Here is a 13,865-nt window from a genome sequence, read left to right on the forward strand (position 1 = left end):
AGTTTAGAAAATCTTCATGGAACTGGTCTCCTTGAAAGCAGGCAGATTCGGACAAATGTAAAGAAAAAAGCAGGTGCATTCCCAGAAGAGTGAAGCAACAAAACAAAACAAAACAACCCCAAGAAAGTAGGGTAAGCATGTATGCATGTGTATGTATACAAACATCCAACCACTGGAGTTCAGTATGGATAGAAGGCTGTGGGATATAAGTCTGGGTATGAAGGGTTTTGACTGGCAGAGCAAAGAAGCTCACACTTTGCTTATTAAGCAATGGTGAGTCAAAGGTTTCAGGGGACATTAAAATATAGAACTTGAAACATTAAGACTATATATGTAAAATTAAAAATTTAAGACAAGTAAGGCAACCCAAATCACTTTTCCTCCTGAAGTATGAAAAGTCAATTACATGCAAAACAGTGTGATCAAGTGTGGCTTTGTATAGACTTCATGATCATATTCCAACTTACAGTCCCCTCAGATACATTCTACGCACCATTCTTCATTCTCCAAATGACAAGCAATTTGCATTTTTCAGGATTTTTTTTCTATTTAATTTCACTTTACAAAGCATTTAAAAATTGTTTTAAAAAGTTTCTTAGTTATATTAGAAAAGCAGCTTTACGTAAACCAAACTCCTCTTTGCTTTAATGAGTCCATACTAGACTTGATAAAGACAACACACTTTTGTATTTTAAGGTAACAACACAGAAATCTGATTGGCATTTTTAGTCACTGGGAAGAGATCAACATTTGTGCTTTTCATACACAATATCAATGTCAGAACTGGCCTGAATCATTAGCTGGATATGAATACTTTCTTTCATTCCTACGACTATGCCTAGGTCTTGTGACTAGAACAAACAAACTTCTATTACATAATTGGGTTCAATATTTATAACCAATGAAAATGCAGTCAATTGCTTAAAACACAAAATGAAAAAAAAACCATTAAAAATTAAGTCACAAATTTATTACAAAATTTAAGTATTCTACATAAAATGTATATTGGTCTAAAATACAGTGAACTCTCAATTATTCTGTTTATGTTTACACTAAACTGTAAAAACACTAGCATCAAAATCTTTAATTTTCACTTTGAGTTACTATAATCTTCTCTGTAAAAGCCCATAAATGTTACAAAAATTTCATTTCGCTTTCGGAACCTTATAGAGGTAATAGTAAAAAGGAGAAGGAATGATATTCTCTAAATTCTAGACAAGTAGTATCATCATAGTTCCTACGTTCCGAAAGGTCACAAACCTCAAGCATCCATTAAGAATTTAATTCTATTATTCAACGGGAGTGTAGCACAGCATGACTATGTGGGCCTTATCTAACTAATAACACTACTGATACCAACACTTTTTTAAAAGGGAAGTTACAATATAAAGCAATTATGAAGACACCTCAAATTAGAAAACTGAACTCATTTCACTGAGTAAAGAACTCATTTAAAATACTTAAGGGGTGGCCTGGCTGGCTCAGTCGGTGAAACATGCAACTCTTGATCTCAGGGTTTTGAGTTCAAGCCCCACACTGGGTGTGGAGATTACTTAAAAGAAAATCTTTAAAAAAAATAATAAAATACTCAAAATAAGAATGAAATACTTAGGTATAACAAAACACGTCGAGTACTTGTATTCTGAAAACTACACAATGCTGATGAAAGAAACCAAAGAAGATCTAAATAAATGGAGAGACATACTGTGTTCATGGACTGGAACACTCAATATAGTGAACATGCCAATCCTCCCCAAATTGATACACAAGTTCAATACGTTCCTATCAAAATCCTAGCAAGACTTTTTGTAGATAAACATTCTTCTAAAATTTATATGAAAAAGCAAAAGGAACTAAGCTGAAACAATTCTGAAAAACAATAAAGTGGGAGGAATCAATCTCCTTGACTTTAAGACTTACCACGTAACTACTCTAAACAAGAATGTATGGTACTGGTGGATTGATAGATGGAAACACCAAAGAACAGATCAGAGAATCCAGAAATAGACCCAACAAAAATGAGCATGTGTGAGATGCTTCCCTGCTTTCTGAAGCCATACACTACTATATACTATATATTATACATGATCATAAAAGCGTTACCCTCAGGAGCCCTTTTGCTCTTGAACAGCTTCAGATTTTACCCTTTCAATATTTATCTGTTTGCCCAGTTATTTATCTACAGACTTTTCAAACAGCTATCTGGGTAAAAAGTAACAATGGTCCTACAATGGTCCCCCCTTCTGAGTGAGTGCTCAGGTTTGATAGCAGTCTGACCTCTATATATACAATGTCAGCATAACATAAATATGAGGCTCACCTGGAAATTGTTCATTAGGCCATAGTAACAAGGATTGCTTTCACAAGATGAAAAGTCAAAGTTTAATTTGCAGGCCGCAGAAGTACAGTTTGTTAGCTCTGTTACAATAGTGTCATTAACATTCCCAGTGGCATCTCGAACAACACAAGAACCTGAAGGGCAAGGGACAATAAGAACAAGTAATATAACTGAAATTTATATTCATTTCAAAATTACATATATCCATAAAGGAATTTATGGTACTGACTGAATATATACTAGTTAACAGTACTTACATTTTCAGCATTTACATATAGCATTTATAGTTTAAACAGATTTACCTCAAACAGAATTGGAAAAGCATCGTGGTCCCCAATATTTAAATAGTGAAACAAAATCTTACAAAGACGAATATGTCACACATGCACACTTAAAAACCCCATACATATAGTTGTGGAAAATGGTAATGAGCAAAACTATTTGGTTAAGCAATTATGAAAACACCCTGTTGGAAGAGTTCCAAATGGTAGAAATGTTTTCCTGTACTCCCAAGTGTTTTATATGTGAAACATGCTAAAGATCAGACTTCAGGTAATATCAATCTTCTGTGAAGGGAAACAATTTGAACATTAATGAATTATAATTCTATTTAAACCTTTGGCTCAAGTAAGTCTATCCGGATAATAAGACAGTGTGTGATACCTGAGATTTGCTTAAAAATAACCCCTGGGGCAGAAGGAATGGGCACAGGTGAAACAAGATTAACCATATACTGTTACTTCTTGGTAACTTTGTTGAAAGTAGGTGATGGTTCATTAGAAAACGCATTCTACTTTAGTGCAAACCCGAAAACTTCCATACTATGACATTTAAAAACCTCTCTTGGAAAAAAGCACTTCATTATTTGGAACAACATATGATGTGTAACTATTAGTAATTACCATTCCTTAGACTTTTGAAGCACTTTAACACTCCTGTCTCATCATATAGGAGGAAAAATTATAAACACTGCAGCCAAAAGTGAACAACACACAGAAAATTAAGTTTGAAAGGGAGAATATTTTAATCAAGTTCTTCCTAAATTTCTTCATCTAACTCTCGGAGCAGTGTTTGCAAAACCATGTTTCCTTAAAGGTACTTGTGAAACCATGTGGGGTGAGGAGAGAAAAGAGCCCTGTCTACCTTACAGCAGCTATGCTTTTATGTTTCATACTCTGATGTTCTACATCGCAGGTGACTGGGGGGAAAAAGGTTCCCTTACTCTGAACCAGTTACACATCCACTCTTGTAGACACTGGCCCCACTCCTGAGTGTCAGGGAGGAAGGGCTACTCCTACTGCTCCAAGGGCTAGTATGGACAGAATGAAATAAGTATGACGGCTCGCATCAGAGAGACAGATACAAACAGAAAACATTTATTTGGTGTAACTAATTATTTTCCAATTCGAAACATAATCAGTTATATCATTCTTTAAATTAAAACTAAATTTTCTTGAGCCAGGAACTTTTAGGGGATCACAAAAATATTTTTGCTAAGCTTTTATTTATATATATACATATATATATATATAAAATTGTTGTTTCTAAATGAATTTCAGAAATTTACATATGGACTGTAAGAATAAACAGGGGCGCCTGGGTGGCTCAGTCAGCTAGGTGTCTGCCTTCGGCTCCAGTCATGATCTCAGGGTCCTGGGATCCAGTCCCGCGTTGGGCTCCCTGCTCACTGGGGAGTCAGCTTCTCCCTCTGCCTGCCCCTCCCCCCGCTTGTGCTCTCTCACCTTCTCTAAAATAAATGTTTTAAAAAAATTTTAACTATCGTCAGTGCAGTCAATTATATATAAATCAATACTTACTTTTTTCTTGGGAACATTTCAGCTAAAGAAACTAACTAAGAGTCTTTAAAGAATTCACTAAAAAACAAAATAAAATCTCTCTTTGCCAGGAAACAATTCTTTAAATCAAGTGTCACTTATCTTTGGTAGGAAATCTCTAAGCTTTCATTCCTTCATGTGTACAACAGTGACTTACAGACTGGTTGACCACTTAAGTCCTTTCCAGTTCATTTAAAATGCTATGATTTCATGAATGTAATAAAAGGTTGAAAACCAGGTTCATTCAATTTAATAAGACTTCAGTAACACTTTTCATTCAATAAAGAATGTCCTATCTACCAAAATCAGTTTTGGTAAAAAATGCCAAGCATTGCTTAAATGTCTTCAAACAATCTTCATATGTAGTAAGATTAACATGCAAATATAAAATAACCACCATAAAAAAATATTAAAAATTTTATAACGATCACAGAGTAAAATGCATTTACTTCTACTATGTGAATTATATTTTCTATAAAATATAGCTAAGTCAAATTTAAGAGTTTGCAAAGAAGACTTTACACAATTTTTAATTTACTTTAATTCATAAATATCCTAGAGAAAAAAACAATAGGGCATCTGGGCATTTAGGTAGTATCTGTAAAATCACTACTAGTTTACCTAAAACTCTTTCTGAATTAAAATACGCAACTCTTAATCTTTTTATTGAAGTATTTCTGAAATTAAAAGTTAGAAATATAATACCATGGAAATAAATATTTAAAGTATGTACATCATGAAATTTCTGAAAGAGAAATATAAGGCTATTTACCTACAGATACTGCAATTCCTATGTAAACCACCGTAGTAATTAAAATGGCTAAGAGTGTTCCTTTGGGTATGGCTGACTGAGGATCCTAGAAGACAAGAAAAAAATTTTAAGTCTACCTTTAAAAATAAATATATGTATACCATTTTTTACACAAAATCAATACAGTACTTTGTAATACTTACTGCAAGATCACCTGAGATATTTGCTCCAGCAAGAATACCAGTTGCAGCAGGAAAAAAGATGGCAAATACAGAAAAGAAAGTCTCTTCCTCTCGAAAATCCGGTCCAAAGTTCTCATTAAATATTTCAGCTGTGGAGAACAAAATATCTTTGGCAATTAATGGACAGCAGATTAGACCATTATAATTTAGGTCAAGTGTAAGTGTTATGTATGTATGTATGTAGCTTTTCTTCGGTTCAATTAACTGGTAAATTCTTGACTATTTCCTAGTAGAAGCATGGCATTGCCTGTTTTCTTGTATGAGGAAACAGTTTATATCACAATGATGATTTGACCTGGGTCATGCCTACTATTTTGTATACCTTACTAATTATGTTTCAAGCACCTCTAACTTGATTGTTATCACTAGTACAAATGTCAATCAAAGCGTGGATAAACTTCTCAATGTCTGGGGTCAGTCAAGGAAATAAGAAAGGAGGTAGGAAAATAAAAGAACATCATACTAATCTGGACCCATTTTTTTTCTTACATCCAACTTAAATACTATCTGTACAGTTCTCTATTTCCTTGTGGTGACCTGTGTAATTTTTGATGCTGAATTATTCATCAGGCTTCCATATAATTTTAGCTAAGGCAAACTAGGTAAAGTCCCTTTCCATTTTAACAATAATGAAAGCTTCAACTAGTCCTACTGTTTCCATCTATTCTGATGGGCCCTGACACTGAAACAACTAGTTAACTATCATCCATCCATCCATCCATCCATCATCTGAATAACTACCATGCACCAGGTTTTCCTACTGGAGCCATTAAGTATCTCACTACCTTAGTAAAATGAATGAGAAGGCAGCAAAGCAATATCAACCACCAAAAAAGAAAAGTCACATTCTGAAGTATATTTAGATTTATTTACTTCAGACTGAGATAAACCCAGATACATTACTTATACAATATTTATTACTATACTAGATAACAATGCAATACTTTTATAAGGTGCCAAAGATCTTGGGAAAAAAAAAAAATGGAAATGAAAAATGTGGTTTAGCAGATATTTGTAGCTATTTTTAAATCAACTAAAGTCACAAACAGAAAATATATAATAACTAGGTAAATTTTTAGAAATAATCATCTCCTATAATTTTTAACACTTCTTTTAGAAATAAGGTTGCAAAAAGAAATGTTCAGAAAAATTTATAACATAAAAAAAATTTAAGTAAAAACTCACTCCTAAGGACAAGAAATGTCACAAATATAATTTATGAAAGCTTAAAATGTAAAAAAATATCTACCTAAGTGATGCTTTTAATTTTCACTTCTGGCATGCCTAGTAAACACCTTTTCCTCCAATCTAGAAAATCAGGAATTTAAAGCCCAGTTTAGACGTAGGCACAAGCACTAGTAATAAGAACAGATATCACACTATCAACCCAGGACTAGCAGGCACAAATAATGGGTGAGTGTCATTGGTTAAGGTATAAACCTTGAAACAATTCCTATCAGAAAACTACCCAGGCAACTAAGTCAGTGTCTAAGAGAAGCCAAACCAGTGCTACTCACAAATGATCAAGGACTGTATGTTGTTACTGTGATCAAAAAGATCAGTAAGCTTACACCGGAATGTAAACCAACTAGGTCTCTAGGATCCACAGTTTGGGTCAGCTCATTTTTTTTTTCCCAGTAAGACTCTGTGAAGGAAGAAGGGCACTGATGTACATTCTATATCTTTTCACAGATCTGTATGAATAGCTCTGGGCTGAACGACTGGGGAGGACTGCAGCTAGGCCTCTCCTTCTAGGGTTTCAAAACAGGGAGTTTCTTGAGGAGTTTTTATCAACTGAAGACACATCTATTACCCTAAGTGGTAAGCCTCTCTGACGCTAATCCAAGTGTTCTTTCCTGCTCCATTTCACCCTGTGCAGATGCAGGTGCAGAGTGGCTTCATTTGATGGGGAGCGGGGGATGGTGATGGGGTGGGAAATACAGATAGAGACTTAAGGAAATAACAAATGGTAAGTAAATTTCACCAGCAGGGACAATTAGAAGCAGAATGAAAAGGGTCACAGAGATGAAAACTGTGGAAAATCCTCACAAGGTATAATGTGATCGTAACATACATAATGGAGACAACACTAAATTGGATTGTCAATTAGTGTGAGTCACTCCACCAAAATCAATTATATTACAAATTATCTACAGTGTACTAACTTTGTTTACTAATAGAATGCTGTAACATGCACCTTTAAAAAGAGAGTCTATCTTTTTTACTTACACTTATAACCAAAGAAACCTTTGGGCTTCTTGCTGTCCAATGGGATAAATGTTCCTATGACGAAATCAGCAATAGCAAGTAGTAGAATCACCAAAAGAACAATCTGAGCCTGGAATTTTAAACATGAAAAATCAAAATCAAATCTCTCATGTCTCTACACTGATTTAGTTTCACAATCGTATAACTTCTGTGACTGAAGAGATTTGTCTTGTTTTCCCAGTGCCTCAAAAAGCTTTTTGAGGTGCTCAATAAACTTATACTACATAAGCAATCTTTAAAGAACTATCCTAAAATGTTCAATATACTAGGGAAAAAATGGATCGCATAAGTAGGATCATGCTAAATATTTCTGAAATGAATTAAAGATGTGCATGTCATCCCACAAATCCTAAAGCCCTATACATTCCACAACACTGCAGGCTTTTCATCCTTTATCATTATTTACTGCCCCCTCCAATGGAAGTACAATCTTGACACAGGGAACGTATTTGCTACAAACACAAGTTTTACACCAAGTCCAAACACAATGTTGAATGTCTGACAACCACAGGAAAAGAAGAAGAAGAAGTGTACTAGTACAGAAAGAAGAAGACAATATGCAGGAGGAGGACTGAATTAGTAATGGGACTGGAAGGAACAATCTATGAGAATTGCCATTTCTCCTCCTGCACGCTTGTTTTGTTTTAGTGAGATATAATGGACATGTAACGATCTATCAGTTTCTGGTGTACCACATAACAATTCAATATTCATACACATGTAATTGTAAAGTGATCACCACAGTAAGTCTAGTTAATATCCGTGACCATACATAGTTTAAAATTTTTTTCTTGTGATGAGAACTTTTAAGATCTACTCTTTTAAAAAAGCAACTTTCAAATATGCAATACAGTATTAACTATAGTCACCATGCTGTGCATTACATCCCTGTGACATTTATTTGATGACTACAATTTTATACATTTGACTCCCTTCACTATTTTGCCCCCTTCCCCCGCCTCTCCTTCTCCACTCTTCACCTCCCAGTAAAGTTAGGCAGATATTCATGAAAACCTGTGTCCTCCCTGGGAATAAAAACTGCTTAAATGCTAATCCGGTCCCAGGTAGGATGAAATTCTATTCTTTTCAGTTAAGTCAAATGGTTAAAAGTATAAGTAAATGATTTAATTATATACTAATGACTTAAAAAACAACTTTGGGAAAATTCTTCTTTCCAACCTGCCTAATTTTTGATCTGATAAATATTATCATGGCTCACATACAGCAGAAATATAGGATTTTACACGATTTATAAAAGGAAACATGACGACACCTAGAGGGGACTTGGAGATACTCAGCAGGATCTTTGTGGATATGATTTAGTCAGGAAAGCAGAGCTGTCCTGAGGAATATTCTCTCAAAGGTGGAGAAATAATGCCAGGTGCTCTGCCTGCAAGTTAACATGTGATTTCAGCAACCTTTCCCAGAAACAGTGGTCCTGGCTTTGGTAGCCATGGTTTCTGAGACTTCAACAGCAAGGAGCAAGATGAGCTTCTCTAATCTCTTATGGGCACTAACTTGAAGTTTATTGCCCCTGTATTTATTTTTGAAATTGAACTGTTAAATAAATTACAAAGCCAGAAGTTTAATCTGGGCTACCTACCATACTGACCTGAGTGATTCTAAATAACTTGAATCAAGATTAAGGGACGGGAGGGGAAAGGAAGGGGGAGGAGGGGGCAGGAATCCAAAGTTAAAAAGTACTTTGTTTTTTTTACAGAGAGAGAGAGAGCACAAGCAGGGGGAGCAGCAGAGGGAGAGAGAGAAGCAGGCTCTCCTCTGAGCAGGGAGCCCGATGTGGGGCTCTGGGATCATGACCTGAGCTGAAGGCAGATGCTTAACTGACTGAGCCACCCAGGAGCCCCGAAAGTACTGTGTTTAAGTGGATGCTAGACTGACTGCTATTTATCAACATTCCTTGCCTTGTCAGATAGAAAATAACCTGATACACAAACTTCTCTGAAAATGGCCACTGAAGGAATCTTCGAAATCTAAAAATATTACCACACTTTAGAGTGGTCCCTAAACACACACTCTAGAAGTTCGTATGTTAAATATGTACAAATACTCCAGTGAGTCCATTACTTACTTTTGCTTCCCACTCCATTCCAGCCACTGAGATACCTAAAAGGATCACCACGGTAATGGCTCCAATAATTCGAATATCATTGATTTCATCAATCATAAGTATGGAATGTTCCTAGAAAAAGAGAATTATAAACGTAATGAGCAATTTCAGTTATTCAGATAAGCTCTTTAATTCTTTTGGAAACATTTCAGAGACATCAGAATCTCTTACATGAAGAAGTGGAATAAATGCCTATGTAAGGAATGAAGAGGGAGGCCTAAGGAAAAGGAATAAATAACTATGTACTATTGAGGCATCATTCAAAAAACTCAAGACATCAAAAATAGGATCAAATTAATGAGGTTATATTTAATACAGACTCAATAAATCAAAAATGAAATTGCTAACAAGCAAATAAATCATAATATGCCTAAGCAGGACTCACAGTTAGTATTTTTTAAAGAAATATATTTTGTATTACTGTAATTAGCAAACTCATGCTTTTAGTGGACTTTTATGTTCTGTAAGAAAAAGAGACGAATACACATTCATGCAGTTGTCCAAAAACACACACTGTTCCCACGCTAACAAGCAAAACTATTTGTGGTTTAATATCAAGGACATTAAAAACATGCTAAATTAATTAACAAAAGAATAGTAACCATTAAGAGTTACACTGCTTGCTTTCTTACAGCCCTTGCTTTTCCCCATCCCTTAGTCCTATACAGCTAAGGGCAAGACCAACATAAGTGCCAGTCCCCCTCAGATCTCACACTTCCTAATGGATGGCATCTGAACACAGAAGAACAGTTACAACCAACCTAACATGAACCACTATAGGTGTCTCTCAAGGTTGCTCTCAGTTAATAATGCTGAATCCTATTTCCCTTCTACTGCTTTAACTACACACATCCCAATGACTCTTTTCAAACAAATCCTCTCCTGAACTCCAGAGCAGTATTATCAACTACTTCCTGGCCAGCTCTACTTGGATATACCTCTGGTTCTTCCAATCAGACATCCCAAACTACACTGTCCTGTGCGGCCATTACCCTCCATTTAAACCTCCAACTCAGAAATCTATTTATCATATATATATATGATAAATATACATTTATATACATATATTTATGTATATTTTTATTTAAGTGTGTGTGTGTATATATCTATATATATATACACCTGAAATCCTCCTTTCTCTTTCTCTAATTTCCCACATCCCAATAATCATCAAGTCCACTCATTTAACATTTTAAAAATATCTCCAGTTCACCCATACCTCTCCAGCTACATTGGTCATTGTTTGAATGTACACCACCATCCCTTCCCCAGGATAGCTACAACTTTCTAAATGATCTCCCTCCCCACCTGTGTTCCCACAGATCCATGCTCTATATACTTCTTCAAGCCCCAATCTGATCATGTCCCAGCCCCTAACTCCAACTGAGATTAAGACCCCAATTTAACAGCAAACAATACCTTTCCTGATTTGACCCTTTTTTCCCTCTCTAGTCTTAAATCTCTATTTTGTGCTATAATCATATAGAAATATTTGCAGAATTTTTTTTAAAAAACACACCGAACTCTACCCCTTCCAGGCCTTTGTTTCCTTTTCTCCCATATTCCCTTCACGGCACACCCCACCTCTCCTACCTGCCTGCTAACACCTAGACTCCCTTCCCTGGAAAACCCTTACTCACATTCCTTTGTGACCCCCTTTCCTGGGTGGTAGTAAGTTAAGTGATTACCCTTTGTGTTGCCAAGGTCTTCTATAACTACCCACTTCTGACAATGTATCACCATTACTTTGTCTATCTCTTACACTAAACTTCTTGAAGGACACGTTTTGTGTCCATCACTGCTTTCCTAGGATCCAATACAGGGAGTGGCACATAAGCCCTCAATAAAGATTTGGGAAACCAATGTCCAGAAGACGAAATTACCTTAAGCAACTCCACCACAGTTTCTGCAAATCCAACCACGTACATAGCAACTGCAACAGCATTGGCAAAAGCGAAGATCAGTCCAATTGCACCACCAAATTCTGGTCCTAGACTTCTGGATATTAAATAATATGCTCCTCCTAAAGGAAAGGAAAAAAAAACAACCCAAAATACTCAAGTTAGGAATTTAATGTCAATCCTTCTAATTACACAAAAGAATTCAGAAAGCACATGCTTCCAGTAAGCACAACTGTTATATTAATAAACAAGTGGGTGAGCATATTTTCAGGAAGAAACATCCCAAAAGAATTCTTTACAATCCACTTCATTCTTAGCAGTTCTCAACACCCAGAGAATTCTGCCCGTATCAAATATAAAATCATCTGGCTTTTTAAATCCCTATTCTCTCTTCTAAAGCTTAGACTAGAATAGACAAAAGCCTCCTGCTCATATTCATAGACACCAATATCATCTCTTAATGATTTTCTAAGTAGTGTTTTAATCTTAATGTAACTTTTAAAATCACAGTTGAGATGATTTCAATAACCTATATTGGTACGGTAATGTGTTGGTAACGTGACTAAGACTCAAAAAAATTTCCCAAGAAATTGCAAAGAACAGTAAGCATAAGGTGGTATCCTAAATAGATACAATTTATATTTTAATAAATCCTACCTAAATGCAATAGTCAACAAGGACATTAAATGAACTATCATGAAACAAGTATTTTTCTAACTTAAATATTAATCAGTATTATGATTTTGAGTCAATTCTAATGCTTAGTTGAAATCTCTAAGAATTCTTCTAAAATTCTATTTTATTTCTGGCCTCTAGGTCATAATCAAACTTAGTTTTAGTAATAGTGAAGTTACATGAAGTTATATACATTTTTTTAGATACTGATGAACTGTTCAATTTTTTTTTTTTTTTAAAGATTTTATTTGTTTATTTGACAGAGAGAGAGACAGTAAGAGGGGGAACACAAGCAGGGGGAGTGGGAGAAGGAGAAGCAGGCTCCCCGCTGAGCAGGGAGCCCGATGTGGGGCTCCATCCCAGGACCCTGGGATCATGACCTGAGCCAAAGGCAGAGGCTTAACGACTGAGCCACCCAGGCGCCCTGAATTGTTTAATTCTTAAGACCATAAGATGAGGGACGCCTGAGTGTCTCAGTCAGTTAAGCGTCTGCCTTCGGCTCAGGTCATGATCCCAGGGTCCTGCAATGGAGCCCCATATTGGGCTCCCTGCTCAGCGGGGAGCCTGCTTCTCCTTCTGCCTGCCACTCCCCCTGCTTGTGTTTCTTCTGTCTCTGACAAACAAATAAAATCATAAAAAAAAGACCATATAATGAAATGCCATTTAACAGCTGAGTATTTCTCCTGTTCTCCCAGTATAATAAAGACAAACACAACAAAAAATTCTATAGTTCAATAAAGTACTAAGTATGCAAACTTTATTTTGGAAATATCTGTAACATGTTTTATAGTTAATTCTATCAATTCTCTCAAAATAGTCTACACTTTAAATCCATCCACCCAAAACTTCCTTAGTTACTTATTTTACCAATTAATAATTTCCACCACCTTGGAAATCCTCAAGAAAAAAATGCAACCTGATCATTTGTAATGATTGGTCTTATGGTTTTTAATCAGATAAAATTACTTAGGAATTTCCCAGAAATATTTCTGAACACTAAAAAATTCTAATGGACTTATATAAGGACAAATTTTTTTATATCAAATAAAGATCTTAGCCTAAGACATTAACTCCATTATAACTAATCACAAGGAAAATCCCTGGAATACTCTAATTATCAAGACTATATTTAATGTATATGTTCACAAAATTGATTTAAACTATTTTATTTAATTCCAATACCAACAATGAATTATTTATCCTGACTTCACAGATGAGAAATTTAGGTCACCATGAAAGGTTAAGTGAAATCTGGGATCTAGCCTGGCATCTGGCTCTCCATCAGTGGGGAGTCTGCTTCTCTGCTTCTCCCTCTGCCCCTCCCCCTCTGCCCCTGCACTCTCCTGCTCTCTCTCTCTCAAATAAATAAATAAATAAAATCTTAAAAAAAAATAAAGAAATCTTTCAATGACTCATGTGTTTCAACAACGGACAATATAAACTTGAGAATGAGGGGAGCCTGTGTGGCTCAGTGGATTAAGCGTCTGACTTTGGCTCAGGTCATGATCTCAGGGTCCTGGGATCCAGCCCAAGTTAGGCTCCCTGCTCAGCAGGGAGTCTGCTTCACCCTCTCCCCTGCTCCTCTCCCCCACTTGTGCTTGCTTGTTTGCTCTCTCAAATAAATAAAATCTTAAAAAAAAAAAACAAAAAAACAAAAAACTTGAGAATGAGAAACATCACCAATAGAACCTATAAAAACAAAGAATTCATTCATGATATACTTTATA

At 35.6% G+C, this 13,865-nt stretch overlaps 1 protein-coding gene across 2 annotated transcripts in view; it reads right to left on the reverse strand.

Moving 5' to 3' along the window:
* SLC12A2 (solute carrier family 12 member 2) overlaps nt 1-13,865 on the reverse strand; it is a 104,489-nt gene that overhangs the window by 43,955 nt on the left and 46,669 nt on the right. For both annotated transcript variants that reach the window (XM_032425485.1, XM_032425486.1), the window contains exons 5-10: nt 11,446-11,585; nt 9,524-9,634; nt 7,396-7,504; nt 5,128-5,255; nt 4,946-5,030; nt 2,321-2,472 (exon numbers count right to left, since the gene is read on the reverse strand). In XM_032425485.1, coding sequence (XP_032281376.1) covers nt 2,321-2,472; nt 4,946-5,030; nt 5,128-5,255; nt 7,396-7,504; nt 9,524-9,634; nt 11,446-11,585 — 725 coding nt within the window. The remainder of the gene's footprint in view (nt 1-2,320; nt 2,473-4,945; nt 5,031-5,127; nt 5,256-7,395; nt 7,505-9,523; nt 9,635-11,445; nt 11,586-13,865) is intronic.

The sequence above is a fragment of the Phoca vitulina genome, unplaced genomic scaffold (assembly GCF_004348235.1).
Source record: "Phoca vitulina isolate PV1807 unplaced genomic scaffold, GSC_HSeal_1.0 scaffold32, whole genome shotgun sequence".
Taxonomy (NCBI): domain Eukaryota; kingdom Metazoa; phylum Chordata; class Mammalia; order Carnivora; family Phocidae; genus Phoca; species Phoca vitulina.